At 32.7% G+C, this 25,694-nt stretch overlaps 2 protein-coding genes across 5 annotated transcripts in view; both read right to left on the minus strand.

Annotated features, from left to right (window-relative positions):
- Positions 1–886: 886 nt before the first annotated feature.
- Positions 887–7,663, minus strand: LOC142983446 (uncharacterized). The gene is made up of 2 exons (XM_076130319.1): positions 4,994–7,663; positions 887–4,478 (listed from the first exon to the last, which is right to left on the minus strand). The coding sequence occupies exon 2, from the start codon at positions 4,471–4,473 to the stop codon at positions 1,552–1,554; it is 2,922 nt and encodes a 973-aa protein (XP_075986434.1). The 5' UTR covers positions 4,474–4,478; positions 4,994–7,663; the 3' UTR covers positions 887–1,551.
- A 5,492-nt stretch (positions 7,664–13,155) lies between these two features.
- The window catches only part of Osi3 (Osiris 3), a 31,250-nt gene continuing 18,711 nt past the window's right edge, over positions 13,156–25,694 (minus strand). Inside the window, exons 4-6 of one of the 4 annotated variants that reach the window (XM_076130353.1) lie at positions 24,064–24,278; positions 23,046–23,132; positions 13,156–13,892 (exon numbers count right to left, since the gene is read on the minus strand). In XM_076130353.1, the coding sequence (XP_075986468.1) occupies positions 23,058–23,132; positions 24,064–24,278 (290 nt within the window). In that variant the 3' untranslated portion in view covers positions 13,156–13,892; positions 23,046–23,057. Of the gene's footprint in view, positions 13,993–23,045; positions 23,133–24,063; positions 24,279–25,694 lie in introns of all 4 variants that reach the window. The other 3 variants (XM_076130352.1, XM_076130355.1, XM_076130354.1) reach the window with 3 other exon arrangements.

Below are 25,694 nucleotides of genomic sequence, written 5' to 3' on the forward strand. Positions count from 1 at the left end.
TACGAGAGTAAGACAGAAATATGGAGAAAAAATTACTGATTTTATTGGTATTTATAAGTCGATTTTGAACATTTTGTTACTTAATGACTTTTCGTTCTACGGGGACGATATCGTCTCAACATATCTATATAATGTAACCTTGTATAAACTGAGACGTCATTTCATTCACAATACACGACCTACCACACAGCTCCGGGAACACCCTGCGTCATGTGCATACACGCATTCAAGCATGTGTTAGTATACATTACTATACAGGCAAGCTGTCAATAATACACTGTCTGCTACCCGTCCTTTGAAACTGATGCCATAGAGACGGAAGTGTGTGTACAGATTGTGACGTATTGTAGCCTGCTGTTACAATTAATACATTACGTAACATTTACGTCATATTAATATACTAGCTGACCCGCGCAACTTCGCTTGCGTCACATATAAGAGAATGGGTCATAATTTTGCCTGTTATTGTAACATTTCTTACTGGCACTATGCTCCTATTGGTCGTAGCGTGATGATATATAGCTTTTAGCCTTCCTCGATAAATGGAATATATAACACTGAAAGAATTTTTAAAATCGTACCAGTAATTTCTGAGATTAGCGTGTTCAAACAAATAAACAAACAAGCTCTTCAGCTTTATAATATTAGTATAGATAGAGCACGTTCACATGAAAAGCGCTCAATGTGCATTTTGATAATACTTGTGAACTACAAAGTTCATACGCGCGTAGGCATGTCTACGACCCAAACAATATCGCACCTTGATAACGACAACGTCACTACACAAAAAAGATACTTTTGAGTAATAAGCGATCAAAATTCCAAAATATTCGAAGAATGCAATTTTGGCTTAAATGAAGATTTTTAAGTCCGGTTTTCAGCAGTATTTATAGGAAACAAAGTCAGTTTTAAGATCGGCATACTAATTTAATTTCAACCCCTTTAAAACACGGTATTTTTTGAAAATTTCGTTTAGTGTCACTATCATTCGTAATTTATTTATTTTGTGATATGGCTCAAAATTAGGAATAACGGCACTAAACCTTCAGATTATGAAATAACGTCACTAAAATTAGATAGTAGGTAAATTAGAAATGGTTTTAAATAAAAGAATAATTTATGTATTACAAAACTCTTTATTTCTTATTAAAAAAAAGGAACATTGGCACTTTTATTAAATTCTTTAAGACACTTTTCTCATTGTTTATTAAGGTTAACGTAAATTCAAAAATCAAAACAGGTAACAAGGCTAATGCCGTTTAAATCTACATAAGTAGGTAACTTAACGTTTCACGTCTAGTATAATAATTATACTTAAATCTATACGTTTAATCACAGAAAAATGTCATATACATAAACCTTCTTAATTTTAACATCAAACTAAAAAAAAGTAATAAAAATATCGGCAATTCATGCCAGTAAAACTTCTACAAAACTTGTTTGGTAACGTAAAACGTAAACAGTATAAAAAATTATATTAAAAAGAGATCAAAATTAACATTATAATAATCAGTCTAAAAATATATCAGATATGGCGAGGACTTACATAAGTTACATAATAATACTATTATAAAAAGAAGAAGCATAGTAAAGTGGTATAGCACGTTGTCTAATAAGAGATGTCAAGTCTTCTTTCTTTCTTTCTGCTAAAGGTATTCTTGCGGTATACAATCGTTTTAATGTTGGTCTGGCTCGTCTTTGGCTTTGTAATTTGACTTCTTTAAATTCTTCTTGTACGTATGATGTCTTATAGCTAACTTTCGTACCTGTAGATTCTTCAGTCTTTTCTATTTTTATAATTTTTATATCATTTATTTTGATCGTTTCGCCTTCCGTGTTTTTAGATAACTTATATTCTTGGAGACTTTTAATGTCGTAAAATTCAGTGTGGCTCATTTCCTTCACTTCGTATTTCTTTCCTTTTTTTTTTGCTTCTCTAATGGCGGTTATATATTGGTCAGGAACGTAAATTGGCCCAGATTTGAGAGTCTTTTTAATCTGTTTCTCTATGGTCGAATGAACGGAGTCACCTTCATTCTGAGTATGACCTTTTATCAAAAACTTGTGAGTTATTGACTGTATATTAGGAAGATTCTTTACAGCATAGATATACATAGAAAATATAAACTGGTTTTTCTGCTGGCCGCAGCAATTGTCACTGTAGAAAATTATATGTAACTTCTCAGATGACGAAACTGACTTTTCACGAAGATATCTAAAAACACAAGAACCTATCTCATTGGCTCCTTTCTGGCCCTCAACTTCATTCCAAAAATAACATTCTGTCAAATCGGTCTTTAATTCAGTGATAGTAAAATTTAAACAGTTCAGTCTGGATTTATAATAAAATCCGGAAACGTCACCTTTAGGTACTTGTAACATTGCTTGGAGATCGTAACATGCTACTATATGATTCTCGTCTACTGCTTTTTTATCGTTAGTTTTTTCTTCCCTACTCTTTTCTTTTTCAATCAAATGTTTATTGTAATTCTCTTGAAGCTTTTCTTTTTCAACTGGTTCTGCATTTTTATACGCAACACAATCGCCACACTGATCTTTTTTAGGAATAAAAAAACTTATATTAAAATCTTGATTAAATACCTTCCGATATATATGTATTTTAACGAAATCTTCACCCTTGTCTTCACAATCTTTCTTGTAGTCATTGTACAAATCTGTAATATTCTTACCACCATCAATGTATTCTCGTGTGGTTTGTTTCCTCAAATAATGGCTCTCAATTCTAGGAATACTATCGATGTGTCGTCGGACGCCAGACAGAAGATCCTCTCTAACTTGATTATGTTTTTCATGTTTACCACGCAGATCCGGTTCAATTATCCCAGAAGAATTCAGTTTTTCGATTACAGTGCGTATCGGTCTGTCATTGATCCCCAAAGTCCTTTTAAAGTAAATCTTGCAAACTTTTTGTTTTATGTTGTCAATAGTTAGATAAAATGCATGTTTAGGTTTCCGGTTGCTGTCTATTTTTTTATATTGATATTTGGGTTTTACTTCAGTCATGTGTTTGGCAATAAATTCTCTTTGTAGAGACACAGATCCTAAATTCCAATACCTGTCAAAAATAACTTTTCGCTGATGCTCTGTTAATTTCTCTGAACATTTTAACCGACAACGATCATTACACGTAGGTCCCATTTTCCTCGCAGGTTTCAAGGTATTTGATCTTAAACATTTGTACTCTAAACCCCTATTGCGTAGTTTTTTAGCTAAAGCTGCTTTGTTTACACCTCTCTTTCGTTTACGCGACTTTTTTGACGATGAAGAAGTACTTGGACATTCAGTTGGAAGCTCACAAGGCATGCCAACGTCTCTTAACGAGTCTACGCCATTATTAATTATTCTTATCGCAAGTGTTTTCAGTGGCAATGGATTATTTTTGTTATTGACCACTTGTGATTCTACTACCAACGATTCGTCTTGGTTTTCAGTGGTTTTGTCGTATGGTGGCAACGATAATCCAAACCTGTGAATAACTTGAGTTGCTATAGTTTTTAAAGAGAGTGGGGTTTTTCCGTTATGATTGTGTGTTGAGTTGGAGTTAATAGGAGGGTTGTAATTGTTAACATTGTCTACAGTGAATTGATTATCTGAGTTATTGCTGAAGAGCTCATTAGTGATGTCTGTATAATCACATTCTGGTTCAGGTATACTGCAATCTTGGTCATCCGACGAAGACATGTTGTACATGCCTTTCAGTTGCTGTAAAGTAGATAAAGATTGTATTTCAGGTAATGTAATTGTAGGTTCTTGCTTTTCAGGTGTAACTATTTGTTTTTGTTTTTTTGGTTGAGGACCACCCTCTGTTTTTTTACGTGAGATGGATTCTGTGTCAGAAGAAGAACTACTGGAGTCAGAGTCAGAGCTGGTGGAATCAGAATTGGTGCTGGTGGAATCAGAAGTAGAGGTACTAGAACTCGATCCAGAAGACGAACTTGAAGAATTCTTTCTTAGCGTAGTTTTGTATTGAGCTTTGCAACTTTGCTTAACGGGTTTCTTTGAAGTACTTTGCAGTGAATTATGTGACGATGAACTATCGGCGGCAGAAGGTTTGTATTCTTTATCGTCATCAGAAGCAGGAGAAAAATCTTCGCCAGAACAAGAGGAACACGATGATTTTCTGTTTCGAAAACTCTGCGTTTGCTGCACATTTTTAGGTCTCTCAGTTAAATGTGACTGTTTTTTTTTTGTCTCAGACTGATCGTTCGGCGAATAATATTTTAACGCAGGTTTGTATACTTTCCTATTATTATCTTTCTCAGCAACACGTAAGTTTTCTTTTTGCGATGGAGACACAGAGCTTTGTAAATTATGTGGAAAATTTGGCTGATGATCATCTTCTGAAGCGAATGAGTTATCTTCTGAAGCGAATGAGTTATCTTCGGAATCGAACTTATTCAAATCTTTGATAATATTTTTTAACTTCAAAGACCGCGGGTTCGTAGGTGGCATTGTAACTGTAAATAATAAGATATGTTTTTGTCAAGCTTGCAAAATGCTGTCACAAAACAAACTAAAACGTTTACCAATTAACTTAGAGAGAAATAACCATAAAAATACTAAAAATATAAAGGCTTATTTTCTGAAGTGTCGTAATGTTTATCTTACATTCCATTATTTTTGAAGAAAATTTGAATGACATCGGCTTTATCACTAATATGTCTCTCACAGTTTAAATAATAATAGTGATTTCTTACAAGAAATGACAGTGAAGAGTCACTAAAGAAACTGTGTCAATATCACTTTTTAAAGAAAATTAAACATAGTGAATTCAATTAACTATCAATGACACTTATGACATAATGTCGTTGTAAGTTGACGAAAAAATATGAGAAATTAAAGTAATAGTGTCATTAAACGAAACGTGACATTAACACTCTGAATAAATCGTTATAGATTTGTTAGAACTTAATGTAATAATGTCACTTTCACGATAAAAACGATATAACTTTAATTAAAACATATAACTTACCGGTTAGATTTACTGCAAAACGACACTAAACAAAAAATGCCGTTATCCTTCACAGACCAAGCACTTATCTCTTTAACGTCCCCGTCACTACTAAAAATGTGCCGATATCACGCCACGTCATACGCTCCCCCCCCTTAAACGACATAACGACACCACGCCATCTAGCGGTTTCTATGAGACCTACGTTCACAGGAGTCTTTGCATTTTAAAGTTCATGCCTAGCAATGAAAGGATGCGCTTACAGTAAAGATTACCTGATTTTCGTATAGTGACGTTGTCGTTATCAAGGTGCGATATGTTGTTAGTAGTTATAAATGCGCGTTGAACGCTTGTCATGTGAACGTACTCTTATAGTCATATGCCATCCGTTTGTAAACACAAATACACTTGAACAGAACTAAAGGCTTTTTAAGTGTTGAAAAAATGACAAATTATTTTCAACTCATAATAAGATAATTAAGGAGGCGTCAGGTAGAAATAGTACACTTTCGTTCTTGGCTCTCAAGACCTATACGGCTTAGACAGAAAAAAGGATTAGTTATATAAGTAAGTAATGATTAAGGATACACAAAAACCAAGTTAAACTTAAAAGTTCTGTTATTATAGTTGAATGTAATTTGTAAGAAAAATAAAACTATATTATTATCTCAATATGAACCTACCATAAGCCGTACATTGACAGCCTAAAATATGAACTTTTATGAGATATAATATTGTCTCAAATGGGATTGGCTTCTAATGTTATTGGATGTAGTTTTTTTCGACTGTCACAGTACAAGGGTTAATGTTAAAATATGAAATATTACCAATTTCACATAGAGTCATCTTAGAAGGTCTACCACTCTTCGCAGCTATATAAAACTGTCACGTACTTACATATCTTATACAAACTGACCCGTGCGACTTTGTACACGTTGAATGTTTCAGTTCCGCTTTCAGCCGCTTAGGGGAGAATTTTTGAAAAGTTAAAGTGTTACCTATGACCTAATATCCTGCTAGTTTCAAGTTTTTTTTATTTTGTAAAATATAGACAAACAAATGCATTTTCACATAAACATTAGTAACGATTTTAGCATCATATTGGCTCAGACGAAAAAACTTCGTGCTGAAAACTGAGCACGGGTTAACGTACTTTTCTGACAGATAGATCAAGGTTTTATTTGATAAAAAGTTAGTACATTTATTCCAACCAAGATTTATTTGAAACCTTCGGCGTCGTTTCAGAAGACACTAATAAAGCACCGCTACCTTTTCCACTAAAAATTCTAGCAAATATTGAATAAAATGAGCTATCCCGTGACCTCTTAATTTGCAGACGTATACCCTACTACTTGGACTATAAGTTCGTTGTCTGTGTGTAATAAGTTCCTGAATCTTCCAGTTTTCGCCTTTGGCAAAATTATACGAGTATAATACAGCCTTAAGATTTCTATAGATACGAGTGTTACTCACTACAACCGTAGGTAGTCGAATTATTCGAACTGAAAGTTTAGTAATTCGAGCAAAATAGTCGGTACAACCGTAAGCATTTATAATACAAATTGAAAGAATAGCGCATTATTTTATCGCTCCTTAAAAGGGCCACAACTCAAAAAAAAATGAAAATCGTTTTATTGCAAAAATGACACCTGAACCGCCTATTATATGTTTTTCGCCACTATACCTACCGCTACGCTACATATTGACTCTGCATCAGCGTTATGTCTGAACAAGCTTTCATAAATAGCATAACTTAAGCTTTATATTCCCAAAATCTAACTAATACCATAACGCCTCCCCATAGAACAAAGGAAGCAAGATTGTGAAGTGATCTGATTGAAAGTAAATTGAATTTCTCTCCGGCACGGCGCTACGTGTCAAAACGATATATTGGATTCCATGTGAAATATACTCCGAAGTGCCCGCTCTTTCTAAAGGTAAACAGACTGTCGATTCGATCAATTTATTTTTGTAAAATGTAAAAGATTTTCGCTGGCTGTAAATTGTAGGATTTTTCCACTTTTCATTAAAATATTCTCTTTTATCTTTCAACAATTCTTCGTTTTTAAATTTTAATCTAGAAGATAATATTACTAAGTTACTGTAATCGAATTTAGTTTGGATTCTGTTTAATATCCATCATGTGACTGTATCGTTAGGCCGAGCGAGTATACGTCAGCTTAGGTTCGATTTCCGGGTCGACCAAGGTGATATTGAGCTTATGTAATTAATATTTGAATTCTCTCTATGAGTTTACTCAGCTTGAGATTGTTCAGTAAAAAAATAAATCATTTTGTAAATAGTGAAACGTAGGTGTAGTATATGTGGGACGCGGAGTATCCAATTGGAGGTACCGCGTACTGGCCACTTCATGGTGACTGTTGAAGGAACACCGTCAGGTTTTTAGTCGGTATGCCCAAATTTAAAAACCGGAACGCCTAGCCGGCGGGAGGGCCCGACAGACCCCCGCTACCTCCCTGGAGCGGGACATGCAGTAATGCATTTTCCTGACGAAAAAAAAAAAAGGTATAGTATATGTATGTATATCCCCGTCCTACACCTTCATTCACAACATGCGTTATGTTCTGCTCTCAGATAGAAAAAACAATATAATTACAAATCTACTTACAAATAAATATTATTCAAGCTTCCACGAAAACACCAAAATAACTAGACGCAAATCTATGTGACTAAGCTGCGTTCAATAGACTTTATGAATGTGTACCACGTGTAATCATTCCGGGAATAGATGACCGCTATTTGTATTGTACCGGGAATACTGATCCGTATCCCCAAATGTTGATAGAGAGGCTGGATGATGCCGATTTATATCGACTTTTGTTCAGTTAAGAGGTTTAGAGAAACGTTTTTTGTATAAAAAAGAATCTGTGGAATGTGAGTGGTAAAATCAAATGGGTACTTTAAAAGTTCCCAAAGTGCTACTTGCAGCGAATACTTTAAACAAGTGTCAAAGACATTTAATATAAGACATCCTTTTACTTAGCTGTCAATTGAATGACTTTATTGACGCCTGTTGTCGTGTCGAAGCAATGATTTGTTAGATTCCAGATTAGATTCGCCCAATTCGATTTTTATTTGTTACATTCCACCACATAAAATCACGCTTTTTTCCCACAGGGCTAGACAAAAGCCAATGAATTTAAAAATTTAATGCAAATAATACTCAACGTCATATCATTACTTTAGACAGTTATTTCATATTAAATTTGTGCTTTTAACTACATACCAATACGATCGAAGCCTTAATCTTAGTATTATTTGAATTTTAATCTCCCAGTAGATAATATTAAAAGCTGCTACACTTTAATATAAAACTAATCTTCTTGTGTAGCTATCCACTACATTTTACGACAATTTTATACACCCGTAAAAGCTAAAGTAGCCGTTGACTGAATGCATCAAACGATATATCGATACGGTACCTGGTACACAGTTTATTGCAAAACATCTAACTTGAAATTCAAAGATTCTGAACTCTTAGTACAGTCCTATAATAATATATATTGGAAAATTCACACACGGTCATTTGATTCTTAACTAAGCAGAGCTTGTACTATGGTAACCAAATAACTGATATACATACTTAAATACTTCTTAATACATACTTATATAGATAAATTAACATTCAGGCTCAGAACAAATACTCGTGCTCATCACACAAAGATTTATCCCGGATGGGATTTGAACCCACCACACGCGTATTTGTCCTAGTATTTTACTATTGTTCTTTTCCAATATTAAAAACAACATTATATTAAAATTACTTTGAAGTAGCAATTCATTTAATTAGCATTGATAAAAAGGATGTACATATCTTTGCTTTGAACTCTACGTGAAGGTATACTCGTAAGTATAAAATGTTTTTGGTTTCACTACACTACACCTTATCGTAATAAGATCATTCTGTAATCTAACCAGTTTTCTCATTCCCCTTACTGCCATCTGTTTTTAAATTAACCAGAGCCTAATTGTGATAACCAAACTTCTGACAAACATACTAATTGTATACTTTTACACGAGATAACTAGGTTTAGGTTAACGGTTTGTGGCTCGACAGATAAAGAAATAATCTTGGAACAGAATAAAACTCGAGTTCAACCTGTATGTCATGCAATTAAATAAAATTTATGACAGATGGCTCAATTATATTAACAAAATTAAGTAAAATTTTGCAAGGAAGCGAAATCAATGACTCTATGAATACACAGTCAATCGAGATGATTTTGCAACTCTCGTTTCCTTTCTGAGCAGGTTTTCTTCACATAAGAACAACGAAACGAAAAGAACCTGAATCCTCCTTTTACGACACATCAGGAGCTGAAACCCCTAGGCGCTACTTTTCATAACAAATTTACTACAAAATGGGCAGTAACATTTATTTGACTGCTGTCATTAACATAGAACGATTAACTGTCTCAGTAGGTAGTGATAACATTATCTTTCACGAGCATTGTTAAAGACATTCTTAGCTTCCTTACCCACTAGCGGCTAACCACGGGAGCTGTTAGCCGCGCGGTTACAGATTAATGTGCAACCGTCTGTGAACCGCTACTCATAAATTTATTCCATTAATGTCCCACTGCTGGGCAAGGGTCTCCTCCCGTAATGAGGGAGGGGTTAGGCCTTAAGTCCACCACGCTGGCCGATTGCAGGTTGGGGACTTTGCATACCTTCAAGAACTGTTCTAAAGAACTATCAGATGCAAAGTTGCATCGCGATGTTTTCCTTCACCGTTGGACAAGTGATAACATTTCTGATACATACATAACTTCTAAAAGTCAGTGTTAGCTCGGGTTTGAACCTACGACCACTAGCGTTGGAGGTACAAACTTATACTACTCGACTATCACTGCTCCTTCACCATTAGCTAGTGCGTAAGGGAGCTAAGAATGTTTTTTACAATGCTGCTTAGCGAATCTCATTTCTAGTAATGCTTTGTACAAGATTATCTGCACCTTTTTACTTGGTTATGGAGATGACAGAAGTTCATTTTAGATTGTGCCGTCACTATTTTTAAGTGCAATAGACTGTTGTAAAAGTTTACGACCTTTGTACGGCGAGATTGCGAATTAGGGATTCAAATTCAAGAAATATTTCTTAAAGAGAGTGTCATATATCCATAATCAAAGTATTAAAAAACCGACAGTATCAAAGATAAAATCTTAAGATCCTAGTCTTAATAAATTATAATAATAAATTTAACCCATTACTGTCCCACTACTGGGCGAGAAGTGCGGGTTGGGGACTTTGCATGCCCTCAATAAATGTTTTTAACAAATTTTAGACATGCAAGGTTTCCTCACGATGTTTTCCTTCACCGTTGGAGCATGTGATAATTATTTCTAATACACACATAACTTCGAAAAGTCATTGGTGTGTTGCCTCGGGTTCGAACCTGCGACCACTTGAGTGGGAGGTGTCAACTTATACCACTCGGCTGTCACTGCCTGCATCCTAGTCTTAGTTATGAAAATTACAAAGATGTGTGGATGATTATTGCCACGCTGAAAGAAAATAACAGCAACATAATCTTTGGCCGGTGCCGTATAACGTTGCAATGCGACCAGTAGAATTGTTTTACCTAATTCTACAATTGTAAATATGATTTTTCTTATTATTAGTTACACTTAATTACTAAGTAAACTTAGTGAATTTTATTTTTGTGTGAAAATAAATATTTTTTACGTAAAATATAACTATTTTAACAGAAATGTAAGTATTACAACGAGATACTGAATTTTTGCTACTATTTATGGATCAGGAGCAAAATTATTCAAGACTGCCAGTAGAATAATAAACCTAAAAATAAACTAATATAATATTTAGCGATTAAACTTTGAATTTTCCTACTCTATATCACAACAGTTTCCTTCCAAAAACCAAAACAAAAAGCTGGCAACTTATTTTAATATCTTCCTTCCCTAAGGGAACGATATTATACAAGACATGTTGGCCGAAACCTGACCAAGTTTATGTAGATTTTATCCCTGAGGCCCTAACAAATGTATGTGGCATATTTTAAGGAACAACGCAGATAGGATCGGAAAATGATAAAGAGGGGAGAAATTTATTTTGTTCTGTGATAATTCGCCTTTGCTTTTTATAAACGTTTTTTCTATTCATTTTTGTTATTTAGGATAGATTATTCTCGTTTTTAAAATATTTTGTGAAATACAATAAAACAATTTATGGAATTCGGTTTGCTTCATTGTTATACTGAAGCAGTGTAGTTAATAAATCATGAACATTATTTTAGTAATTCTTTATTTTATTGGCTGTTGTAAAATATTGTATTTGACTTGGGTAAAAATACACAGGTAATTTTTTTTAAATAAATTATATTGATTTAGTGAGTAAAGAAGATAAGTAAATGAATTATACTATCATAAAAAATACTGATTGTAACACATTTTGTTACACCAATCTGCAGCCCTTGAAGTACCAGGCGTCTATCTACGTTGACCCTAAAAGCTGAGGGACGTGGCGTGTTGTGAAAGAAATTGTTCGCCAGTTTAAAAAGTTTCAGGGTTCGAACCCTTAGATGACGCAAGTGACAATATTGAACATCCCTTGGAACCACTCTGTGCTATAGAATTTGGAAAATAAGTTTTCTACTAACCCCATACGGATTCAATAAAATTCACGCATATAGTATTTTCAAAAGTAATTTTACCGATCTTTCTCCGCAACACAATGAACAGAAACAAAACTTTGGCCTATTATAGCGCAGAGTTCTATAGAATATTGAAAATTTACATTTAATATGTACTATAAAATAGTTCCGACATCGTCCACTAGAGGCGCTAATCAGATTGTCTTACAAGTTTAAGGCTTAATTTCATTATTATTATTTATCAGCGTCTGCTTTACCAATTAGCAAAAAATTTAAAAGTAAGACCAGTATAAAAATATGTCTGTAGAACACAAAAGCTAGTTTCCATATAAAATCTCGATATCCTCAGCAAAAGTAGCGACTCTTACCTTTTTTATTACTTTCCAACCTACCAGACGGTCACGTATCGCACGCCTCATTCGCCCAACCCCGATCTTCGGTTAAATTACATTATACTGTACTCAAGAGCACCTTTACTGTCGTTTTAGTTTTCTGACAGTTTCATTATTAGTTCAACTGTAATATACTAGCTGACCCGCGCAACTTCGCTTGCGTCACATAAGAGAGAATGGGTCATAATTTTACCCGTTTTTGTAACATTTTTCGTTTCTACTCCGCTCCTAATGATCGTAGCGTGATGTTATATAACCTACAGCCTTCTTCGATAAATGGACTATCTAACACTGAAAGAATTTTCCAAATTGGACCCGTAGTTTTTGAGATTAGTGCGTTCAAACAAACAAACTCTTTAGCTTTATAATATTAGTATGGATTTGAGTTTATTCTTCTATTCTCATTTTGAGAAAGGGATCAATTGCATCAAATGTTTTAGAATTTGCAAATTGATGTATTGTATACCTATGGGTTTCAAATCAAAGGCCAATGGGATGTTGTCTAGACAGTGTATAGTTCAATGAAACTTTCTATGTAGGTCTACATACAGTTCAATGATGAAGGGATTTGTGACATTATTATAGGTCAAAATGGCATCCTAATTTTTTTATTGAGTATTAGATGTTAGATGTATCTGTTAATATAAACTTATCTATTTGTTTCTATTTGCGACTTCTTCTATGGCAAAATATTTTTCAAGGCAAAAGCTTCGCTTTTTGGTACTCCAAGTTATACACTATCTGCTTACTAGATTTAATTGAAATCCGTTCAACAATTTTTGAATGAAAGAGAAACTAACGCAATTACATCCACACCACAAAATTGCATTTATAATATTAATAGAATGTATATTCGGAATAATTGCAATTCCAGACTTTGTTTTCATACTTACTACATCCATCTGCAGTTAGTAATTTGATCAGTAACAGCAATACATTGTTATGTTAGGACAAAGGTTAATTATTATCATTGACAAAAATAGGAAGAAATTATCTTAATGACGCGATTATTGCTATTTGTGTTTAATTTTACAGATCTGTCTCTACCATTTATTATAAGAGTAAGGAAGATAGCATAACAAAAACAAAAACACAAATACGCAAGAATAATCGCATCATGGTAGGTTAGTAGGGTTACTAAATAAATGGTTAAAACATTAGTATTCATTTCATTTATTCCACAATAAATAATTAGTACAATTAATACAAATATTAATAAATTATTAACATAATCAGGGCAAATGCTTAGTTGTCTTAAATGCGAAATTAGTTTTTTATTGTACAAGTCAGCAAGTACCACTTAGTTAATATAACAAAATAAATAGTGTTATTTACATTATTAATACGTGTTCCTAATAATAATTGAAAAATAAATAAAAGTCGACAAAAAATGAGAATTGAAAATAAAACTCTTAATTTAAAAAAATCAGCTGTCAATTGGCTCTGACTTTCTAGGCTTTTTTTTTGTTATTTTTTGATGATATTCCTTTTTTCATTTCGTCAATATTTCTGGGGTATTTTTGTCAACTTTTATGTAACAAAACCTATTACACTATCTCTATTGCGTTTCCTCTTGGTGGGTTTATGTATATTTATCTCTTTCTACTGCACATAACGAAATCAAGTGCAGTTACGACTAGATGTTCACAAACTTCAAATTAAGGTTTCTTGAACCTTTTCATCGTAAACGACACTTATCCGATGGCGTAGCCAAAAGGAGTGTACTGTATTTGACATTCATGTGTCAATATTTTTACGAAGTTTATTTTCAAGTCTCCTAGCATTCTTTAGATTGTGTAATAAGCATCATTATTGATTATTTGGTTGAGGTAAGTTACGCCGTTATCTCCGTTCACTGTCGACCATATTGACTTTAATCCTTTTTGACCAATGCCTGAAAAGTATTCGTACTTTAATTTCTTTATGTTTAATGTTAGTATTCTCTAAAATCAACCGTATTACTCAGTTCCAAACGATTGTCTTGAATCGGAAGACTGAAAAGAAAAGAAATATTCGTTTGACTATCGAACACAATAATAAAATGTAATTCGTTATCATGTCAGGTTCACTCGAAAGGGGTAGTCAATTATAATGTACCCACATTTCGCGACATGACAACATGCAAAAAATTAATTTCAAAGCAAAAATAAATAATTATATTCAGAATTCCGTGAAAAAAGCAGTGATTCAATAATATTAAATTGTTTAATATAAAATAAAATTTGATATAAATATATTGAAATTTCAAAGCGTACAATTTTGCTATTGCAAAAATAAAGAGTGAAAAATAGGTGCATGCAATAATGAAATATTCTCCTTACGTGTGTGCGTGTCTGCATTTTTATTACTATTCTGTGCAATATATTATTTTACTGAACACTGTACAGTCGTGTGCAAAAGCGTTGTGTTATTTTATTGTGGTCCAGTGTAATTTATTTACAGAGTTTTTAGTGTTTGTTACGGTAATCGGTAAAGTAACCTATAATAATTCTTACAACTGTATGTGTTTTTGCAACAATTTCTACTTTATCTTAATACTATAAACGTGCAAATCATCATACTTTTATGAACATTTCCTATAAAAATAGATTATAATCGAATTACTAAAAATTTGAATACCAAACTCCAGAAAGGAGAACGGCAGATTTCGTACAGCTCAAAGTTGGTGTTGTTTCGTTACAGAATTTGTACCACTTATTAAGGGGACTAAGTCACTTATTTTTATTTGGGAGTATTATTTTTAGAAGTCCGGATTAATTAGAAAGTATTTGTTTATTTAAATAATATTTTTTGGTCCATGGCTTATATTTGTTGACAACTAAAGAAAAAGAAAATCTCATGAGACGTCACTTTTCGTCTGACGTCTACGCATCCGCCAATTTGCTGTTGTTTTGAATTGTGGTTTTGACAGCATCTGAGCAATTTAGCGAACTATCGGGGCTTCTAAAAATGGACATAACTTTTACCTCCCAACTTTTAAAAATATAAGAATTTTAAAATAAGCTTGTGTATCATATTAGCTACCAATTAAAACAAAAAGTAAACCTAAACATGACATTTTATAAGCTGTACGAATTCTTCATATAAACCTGCCGTTCGCCTTTTAGACAAACACTAGAATAGAATTATGATTCCTGTCCTAACAAAGGGGTAATATCCATTACATAATGATAAAAGACTTCGAGAGAGAAAAAGCAATAATGAAGTAGGTATTCCTAATTGCCATAACACCTAGCCTTCTTATCCATGGGTTAAAGATAAACACTTTATAACTGCCTACCCATCCAAGTCACGACCGCTAAAACTTGCCTTACGGCCAAATCGGGATATAAACACCAGAAAATGTGGGAGTATTATTAAAAAACTCTTGAAATCGTTCCATTCCCTTCACAGTCACGTGCGTCATGATAGATGGGAGTAGTTAGAGGTCATTATGAAAGAGGGGAAGAGGGTACAAATGTATGAAACTATAGATCTTCTGTGTATCAGATAATAGCCGTATCTAATATTATGTTAGAAAATTCCGTTTTGATTGATTTTTCTGATGACTTTTGAATGGAATTGAAGTGCTTGTTGTTGGAATCATAAATTATTAAGCATTTAAAAATCATACAAATCAGTTATACCTATCATGTTTAACGCTTTACAGTCCTTCAGTCTTGTTCGAGTCTCCTTTCGGCATGAGAGAGAGTTTAGGCCTTGAATCCATCACACTAGTACCCAAGTGTTATTGAGTGCATATTGCTGCTATGGATAAAGATTGCTTTTTTCGTTTTCAAGAAAGCAATGAACTTTTCCGTTTTACAAATTTATTCATATGACGCAACAAAATCATCTCTAGCAGAATTTTTAGAAATGATTATGACGTAATTCTTCAATATGATGTTTTATGTCATTTATATAAATAATTATAGAACCAATATTATTAATTGATAGTCCATTAGACAAATAGCTAAACTAATCACTCAGCAGCATTTCTATACTGAATCGGAGTCAAAGTTGTCAAACCGAATGTTCAAATTGCCTAAACTGCTGCGATTTCTTGATAGAATTGGCATGCTTCCACGAAAATCCTTTCAACTTGACAGTTGCTTTTGGCTGACTACTCTATCCGAATTGGTCACTTTATTCCATTTCATACAATTTTCGCCTTTAAAACCAACATGTTTAAGTTTCAGATTTCTTTGCAGGTTCTCCAAGCATTGATCGAAATGCATTTCATATCATCAATCTTGCGGTGAAGACCAGATTTGTATTCAGAATACGTTGGAAGTTATTTTTCAATATTATAAATGTTTCTGTCGTTTTAGACTATTAGATTTTAAAGTAGAGCTTATAACTGTTGCTTTTATAAATGGTAGGTGTCCAGTATCAGTATTAAGGAGTCTTTTTCTTGACGTGTTTTGCTATGCAACTATTTATATCTGAGGAATTTTTTTGTTACTCATTCTTACAATTACGGCTTGGTTTTCTTAGATATCAAGTAGTTAGCTTATCAGGTGAATGTTTTAAGTGAGTTTCATTCTTTATCTATTATATAGGTCTATAGACGCTAACTATAAGCCGCAGAATTAGCATGCACCGTCTTTACTTACATAGATTTTATTGTCATATAAAACTCCGAAGCTATGTAAAAATGCGCAAACATTATCATTTTACTCTTAATTCGCTTTTCTTCTATTGATTTTAAAATTTCAAACTCACTCATGATTTTTGCTTCGTATGTTATTTCCTTGTAGGTTGTATTGCTATTTTCTGCAGAAAAAGTACATTCAAAATTGTTTCCTCAATAATTTTACATATTGATCAGTTCACCTTTCTGTACCTTTTTATTTTTGTATTGAGCTCTTTATTTAATTTATGCATGAAGCCCCGCGGGATATTGACCTGAAATATACTACCGCAGTTCGATTCCCAATTTGTAAATATTTTATCGGAAACTCTGATTGCGAAAGAAGTTTGAACTTAAGGCTTTTGAAGTAACCTTAACTTTGTCAGGTAATGACCCAGAGGATGAAAGTTGACCTGATTTATATTGAGCTTGATTTCTGTAGTTCTTTTTATATAAACTAAACGACTGGATATTTTAGATTGTTCTGATCTTGGACTGTTCTGGTACTTCAGAGTATAGGTGCAGACATTGGTCTTGACTCAATCAGTTTGGCTATCTATATCTATTGTTTTTTCTTTTTGTTTTAACCGTTTACTGCCCCACTGCTGGGCAAGGGTCTCTTCCCAAACGAGGGGGGAGACTATATTATTAGTAAATTAATATCATTATCTTTTGATTTCCTCTAAAACATGTTACGTTTACTTTTTTTCTTTCATTAAGCATCTGAAACCAATCCTCTATTAAATAAATAATTACTGCATCTGCTTATCACTAAAGATTTATTTATAATAGTCAAACATCTCATCTTTTGAGATATACCTCTTTATCCAGTTAGCCCCCTTACCATATGTAAAATTGTTAGTTAGACAAATAGTCTTCCCATTTAATCGATCAAATCCTTTACAACCTTTACTAATAAATCAATCTCAATAGTTCGAAAATAACCTACAATATCTGTTTATATCCAAAGGTTTATATCGACTCCATGTCTCGACTAAAGATAGGTGGATTAACGATCTCTGACGGGTGGTCTGATGAGTAATGATTCTAGCTTTATGGATGGATAGCCATCAATATGAGGACCACTTATCCTAATATATCAATGGATTTGTGAAGAGAAAAAATAATAGCTTGAAGACCAGGTTTTCGAAGATAAGTGTTAGTATAATGATGTGATAATCATAGGTTTTTATACTGCAGAGAAATCTTGAAAATCTTAAAGTTGAGCTGGATTTATTCGATGTGGTGATAAAATGAAAGATTTGGATTCATGACAATGACTCTAAATGACTAACATATTAAATGAATAAAATATAATGACTATTGAAGTTATATCTATAGTTATATATGTATTAATATCAATTATATTACGTACGTCATAATCATACGTAAAATGAGAAGCTTTAATGAAACTTTGCACGTCTTAAAATTCTTTAAAATAATGCTGAAAGGAATGCAAAGTATTCATCTATACTTTACCAGCGCTGTAGAATTTTGGCTTAACCTCTCCTATTTCAGAACACCTTTGCTTAGCAGTGAATTAGTAAACAGTTTTTGTTTATTTTACAAAACTTTGTTTTCTTCGCAAATATATTCATGCATCAAAACATTGAAAGTGCTTATCTCCACACCTGTACTTCGTAAAACCAATATCTGGTAACCCACGTTTAGAGCTTCGGTAACTTAACATACATGTATTGCATACGTTTGCATACAAATCCTGACTTACAGAATCTTGTTCAACAAAAATGGAAATGGGTGTACATTTTGTTAAACATACTTGCATTTACCATTTTCTGTTCTTGTCTAAGGTAAATACAGATATTTTAGAGCTTTGACTGGCGCAGGGGCTTTGTTCTCCAAGCCGATACCATTACGTCGCGAGTCCGTGGGTTCGATTCCCACACGGAACAATTATTTGTACGATCTACAATGTTGTTTCGGGTCTGGTTGTACTTTGTGACCGTTGTTTGTATGTTTGTAAATGTCCCCGCGACACAAGAGCAATTCTTAGTGCGAGAGTTGTCTTTTAAAGATTATGGAAATAATTTATGCAAAGTCATATCTTTGTCAATACATTTCAAAACTTTGAATATTGGTAACAGAATCTATTTTGGCATACTCTTAAGATGGACACAACAAAAGAAATGTAAATAATACGGAAACTGCAGATTAGTTCTAATAATCTAGGTTTCAATGGTAGTCATTATTGATGAAAAAATTATAAAATGCTGGCTCAAACCTTTAGAAAAACTAAATTGCTTTCTTGCGTAATATAATTTATCTTATATGTTTTTGTAATATGTTATAAATTTTATTATAGTATTAACAAGTAATCTTAAAAAAAAACCCTCATCAAAACAAAATTTTGCAGAAAGAAATTCCTGATCCAATCAACCATTCCATTTTCCTGTAGGTACACAGTACTACAACTCAAACCCACGCAAGCAATTTTATTCATAAAAATTCAAATATTAAACATGTCAGTTTGCATTCCCCTCAAAAGCGAGAAAATAAAGAAAATATTCAAATTGAAATCGTTGCTTCAGCTAGACTTTACAATATTATGGAGTCGTCGAACGCATTTTAAACTCGCGACGTGACTACTAACTATATTTTTAGAAGATTATTTATTGGGACTTAATGAAAATCTGTTTTCTTGAACGTGAGGTCGATAGCCGAAGTAAAGTGAAAAAAGATGGAAGCGGTCGTTTCGAACCGATGCTGTATGCAAATTTAGCGCAGGTGTCTAGCTTTTCGGATAAAAATGCAATTATTGCTGACAGAATAATTGAGAAAAAATAGTGATTCAAACTTTTCATATACGAATAAAAATGAGACCATATTAAACATGATATCAGATTAAAAATAAATACCTAAAGAAATTTCTACTAAATTAAAACTAATTACGTCGGCATTTCATGCGTCAAAGAAACCAGTGACATCTAGTGTATAGTTTCAGAACTATAAATTACATAAATAATGACAGTTATTAAACCGTAAGTTAAAAGTTTTGCTCATTAGATTTGTGAATTGTTCCAGTAACATGTTGTGACAAGCCCCTACGGCTTCAAAAGGTTAGATAAACCTACGGAACTTCATTTAACATCTAATAGAAAATTACAAATTAATATCGAATATATAACTACCAACAAAACATAATTATTTTATTAGACCTTCACTACAAAATTTACGAAAAATTAAGGCGAGTTTAATTATATTTGACTCTAGTGATAAACATATCAACGAGAAAGCACTTAATCCCGTTTCAAAACAAACTGTTTTCTAACAAAAAAGTGATTAAGCTACGTTTTAATATTTTTGAAATGCTAAAATTATTTTATCATTTACGGTCGGTCACGTTTCGCTACGTAATTTTTAATTCCAGGAAGACTTAAAAGGTGTTCGCATACAAATGTGGTTTGGTTTGAAGATTAATTTTGGAGGACACGCCTGACTGGGAATCGTAATGTTTTTAATCTGAGAAATAACAATAGTACCTACGAGAGCTATATAATATTTTGAGGTCATTTTTGACCATTAATTGTATATTTCTGCTTTTAAAGAGTATCAAAGAAAATTTGACTTATGTGATCGACGCGGCGATAAAAACACCATATAAGGTTTCTAAGTGGTATATATTGTAATGATGATTATATTATGAACTAAACACATTACACTCCTTTTGGACTACTTTACAGTATCTATACTTCATACACCTCTCCCTACTTTTAAGTAAAACACTTGTGTTATGTATATGACTGTTTGATATACGAGAAATAGCCTCCATATTATATATATTTTCAATTAGATTTTTTATTGCATTATAGTTACAATTTATCTTTTCGATTTAGATTATTCCTATTTTTGATAAATTTGTGGGTGCATTTGTTATAAAACGTTAAATATTTAAATCCCTGATTATTATATTTATGTTCTACGTACACTTTAAACTGAATTCGTTACTTAAATTCGTGAAATCCTCTAACATAAATGGCATTACGTAATAGGATTGTACAAATTATGGTCGCTTTCGCAACAGGACGGTATTGGGGCGCTTGAAATATCATTATATTTATCTATTATATCTTTAACTTGCTCCAAATCAGATAGACTGTCGTCATGTAGATCGAACCACTGAAAATAATTACTTTTTATTTAATGAAAAAAGTTTTTCTCCAAATCTAACGAAATGATCGCCAGCAAGTTTTGTTCTGAACTAATTTCATTAGGCTTTAAATGTTTTACGTTTATAATATTATGTGTGTTCGTTTTAATTTATTCAAAATCAGATATTCGATTTGTGAAATTATGTGTCGAGAATATTTTTTATATTTATTTGGTTCATACCTTGAACAAACTGTGATAATATCATTGAAGTAAGTCAGTGAGTAGAGACTTATGTTATGAAATTATTTTTAGGACGCATGCAAAAATACCACCCATTAATGCAATTGCATGCTTCAGGCATTATATTCATTAAAACAAATATTTTGTTGAATTAAGTGAGTACTAATATAAATAAATTTAATATCATTCTTCTATAGCTCAATTCGTTTTAATTTTAATTGGAAACTAAAGTATCACATATTAGCAATATCTTAAAAAAAACTATAGGGTATCGTAAACTTTTAATATAAAACGCGTATAAGACCTAATTACAGAACGAAGTAATAGACAGTTTTAATCACATGTGTACAAGTCGCGATAGTTTAAAATAGTTAAATAAAATGGCTGGTAATTTCTTTCAATACCGCATTACAACATATTACATCAAAATGTAAAACACCCCTATCTTTATCACTTCCTATTACATAGTATCACAATGTTTACGACTTTCTAACGCATTTTTGACGATGTAAAAGATTTAAAGGGATTTTTTGCTGTAGTTAAGCTTAATGGATTTTAAACTGCTGTATAATAGTTATTTTACTTTTTATATGTTTTTTAAGCCTCTACCAACATTTGCAGGATAACTAGGAAATGGCAACATTTGTTTTGATAATGTACAATAAATGTATCTTTTGTTACACTTCAGTAATCAATAAGTCACTTCGGAATTTTTATAACTGCATTGAAAACATTGTGTATTTAAACAATTTCGGCCAAATCATACATTATTGAGAAAACACGTGTTGTGAAGACCTCACGTAACTTAAGGAGGACTAAATAAATAAAAATCCTTACCTATAATAATATTGATGTCGTACTTTTAAAAATGCAATTAGGCTATAAAACTTCGTCGTATCTGAAAATCTTTAACTTTATCGACTAGTAATTGTCGAATTGCTTTTAAAACTGAATTTGAATGTTTATTACTTTCACAGTCGCGGCGTTTAGTTCAAGCGATGGAATAAAGCAGATTTATTTCACGATTTATCGGCTTACTAGAAGCTCGTTTTACGCCAAAACTGGTAAATTCACTCCAAACTTTTGTCGCAGATATCTAAACGTTTAATAAACATTTTTTTGGAATACCATACATCTAGTTTTAGTCTTCCGTAAATTTATAATTCATCATATTTTAAATTTAAACCCACCTTATTATATCCCGTAAACTTACTCGCTATTGCATCAAAACAGAATAATTTATCAATACTGGAGCTATTACCGCGATTAAAATCGATAGGGCTACTTAAACTACCGATTGTTAAAAGCTAAAATCACTTTTCTGTGTATAGATAATAATATTCTCATTGAGCGAATTTCTTGAATACGTTCTTTAAAGTAGTTTTGTTAAGTTTCAGGTAAGTTCCCTAATGTCATATCAAAGTTTCAAGACAAACGAACTATTTTCTATTCTAATATTCTACTCTTGAATATTCATGCAAAACTTTGGGAGCCCAATTTGGACATGCAAAATATCAATTGGCATGCAACGTTCAATCTCGTGCCAGACTGCAGCCGTGCATACAAATACCTTGTTAAAACTACACTTGAACACGAAAATTGCCTAGTTAGCTTTATTTGATTAGATAAGATGAGGTTGTTTTAATGAAATCTTAATATTTGAAAAATATACAACTCATTAATAATATAATATATGAAATGTTAACTTGAATGAGATGGATTAGTCCTTAGTTTACGAAGCCTATGGGAATGCATCTTGACTGTTGACTACAAGAAACTTTTTTTGAATGTTCAAGCAGTAGAGTAGGATTTTTGTTTTGCGTGAATAATGTTTTTTAGTGAAGTACCAAGTCCTATAGTTTATTAAACTGAAACCTATCTCTTGTACAATATTAGAATCATAAAACCGTTCAAAAATAAAAACTTAAGTGTATGTACATTTAGATAATAAACAATTTATCACAAATTTTAAATCTAATTCTCTTACAAATATATTTCGTAATTTACACAAAATTGACTAACTACCTGAAGAAAAAATCTTGTACTTACGTAGATCAAATGTGTAGTGTTCGTGTTTTTACTTACTGTGTTCTTTGTTCAGTATTGTGGTGTGTGTGTATCGTGTTCGAAGGTATGCCAATTCCAATTGTGGACCGTAGGTTCGACAACCACCTGTAGACAGTGACTTATTCGCACCTAATTCATAGATCAGAAACATAACCCATCCCAAAACTGACTAGACTCTACTTGAGTTAAGGAATTCATAGAAAGTTGCAGTCACCGGCTCACAAACAGATGACCACAATTGCGCTCAAAAGGATCCGTGAGGTAAGCAACTTTTGATGCGGCTGCTTCTTTGGTGGGTGGCCGCTGAGTATTTCAATCAGTAAAAGATCAGTTGATAAGGCAGCCTCCTTCGGATTCCCTCAAAAAGTAGGTTCTTTTTGAGCTGAGCGTCTTCATGGTTTGAAGGCACGTTAAAAGTCAGACCAATAATTGTCACTCAAAGTAACTGACAGTAGCAAAAAACTGACTTTTTAGTGTTATATTGAAGAATGTTTCTCCTGTCAAATGTTTGTCTTTCTAGAGTAGACCATGCATTGTGTTCTTCAAGCTATCATGCAAGTGCAGTGAACAACAGGAAGTAGAACAATGAAGGAAGAAGTTTTGCATTCAGTTAAACTTGCCATGCGATATTGCGGAGTAACTTCCTCATTGCACTCCGTACTCCTCAACTCAAGCCGCATTCAGAACCGTCACTCGTATTTAAGGCACGTACTGTCTTTATAGTAGACGACAAACTACAGTAACTACGTCATTAATAAGGATTTCATATAAAATTAAATTAGCCGATCATGTATTTTATCAAGGTTTTCTTGACGTTTCGGCGCAAGGTGACACTAGTTAGAGCCACTAGCTCATTGTAATCAGTCAAAAATTAAACATATTTAATCATGAACAGCTCAATGAGACAAATGAAGAACCTAAATACGTTTCTGAATGCGGTTTCAAGTCAATACAAGTCTTCAAGTCATGCAAGTCATAGAAAAGAAAAAAAACCAAGAGCATTCAATATCATTTAATGCATGCTTTAGTCGGTCACCTGAGAAGAGAATAATTTCTTCAATCCGATGATGGTGGACAACAGTAGGGCGATCTTGGAGATCAGGAGGGCCTTCCCGACCATGAGGGCGAGGACCTTGAAAGTGAGGGCTCCGAAAAGACCGAATTTCAACGCGGCCAGGGCTAGAACGGGCCCAATGTTCTTCTGGCGGGCTCTGCCACTCTCAAATACTTTGGGTGGCTTCAGTGCTACACCTGGAATGCAGAAAAAAGTAAATTAAATAAGACGTACGTAATTTTATTGAAATAGTTTTGGAACAGTATACAATAAGGTCGTTAAAAGATTGTATTGTTATTGTACTTTAGAATTTGACTGTTTAAAACTTATATTTATTATTCATTTCAATGCTTATACAAACAATGTAGAGGTAGATTTCATGCTAAGGGCCTTCTCTCGAAATGTCACATTCAATGTTTAGTTAATCTTTTAACGCGTCATGTAGTCAATCGAATATACATTTTACTGCTTTCATATTTTTTTAAAGCTCATACAGAACATGCATTAAATCTACAATGATGAATACATCAATACGCTACCAACTTACTGCCACAGCAGTCAAAATAAACTAAAAATTAAAAGGTCAGGTTTCATATTACATTATGTTCAAAAATATTCGTTTTTGCACTCAAAGCCGATCAATGCCATCAATGATTCAATCAAAATCGCGTTTGTAAAAATATTTTACTTTTCTTTTATTTATATTTGGTTTGGTAATGTTAAGCTTTATTGAATTCGGTATGCATCTAAAATATTTTCGTACAGATTATGCATCCGAAATTGGACTGGTATTTGGAAAGCCATTTGATCCATTTTGTATGTTTGTATTATTCAAATAACACAGCTATTTAATAAACAGGAATATTTTGTGAATTTTTTTTGACAAAAGATCTTTGTAATAATTATATTATTATCAAAAGTAAATGCTTTAGCAAATGATTTAAAATGCGACAAAATTAAAAGAAATCTGACATGGAACAACTTTCCAATTGAATGTTTTTTAGACCTTTGTCTACTTATATAAAAAAATATTCCACGTAGGAATTGAACCAGCGAACTGTTTTCAGCAGTAGAGCCATAACCGCCACAATAGCCACTGTACTAAACTCACTATCTTAATTTATGATGATAGTAAAGATCTATACAAAGTATTCCTAAAGTACTCTAACCAATAATGTTGTAGCTCTATATAATTAACTCTGCCATTAACGGATAAATGGACTGAGTACATTAGCTATCATTAGAGCTATAAAACAAATGGAAGCTCTATTAGTTATATGGCCCATTAACCATGTTTCTCATTAATCATATCAAATAAACAATCATTATTTTATATCGACGCAAATTAATTGTTTAGTGTTCTGAACGCCTGACACTTTTATTGCGGCAATTTATTGATGCTCGTACACAATTTGCTAACAATTTTTTGTCAGGCGTTTTTTTACTTTTTTATAAATATGTTTTACAAATTTCTATGAGATCATTATGTATTTAGCTGTAAAATCTCATTAAGGAGATTTATTTTCTTCGTACTTATTACCTGGAATTGGAACAAGCTTTAAAAGTAGGTTAACATCTTTATTATTTTGCAGAATTTAATTTCTTCGTTTATT

The sequence above is a fragment of the Anticarsia gemmatalis genome, chromosome 24 (genome assembly GCF_050436995.1).
Source record: "Anticarsia gemmatalis isolate Benzon Research Colony breed Stoneville strain chromosome 24, ilAntGemm2 primary, whole genome shotgun sequence".
Classification (NCBI taxonomy): Eukaryota; Metazoa; Arthropoda; class Insecta; order Lepidoptera; family Erebidae; genus Anticarsia; species Anticarsia gemmatalis.

Excerpts from the sequence above, each read along its gene's own strand:
- LOC142983446 (XM_076130319.1), bottom strand. The coding sequence starts at position 4,473 with ATGCCACCTACGAACCCGCGGTCTTTGAAGTTAAAAAATATTATCAAA.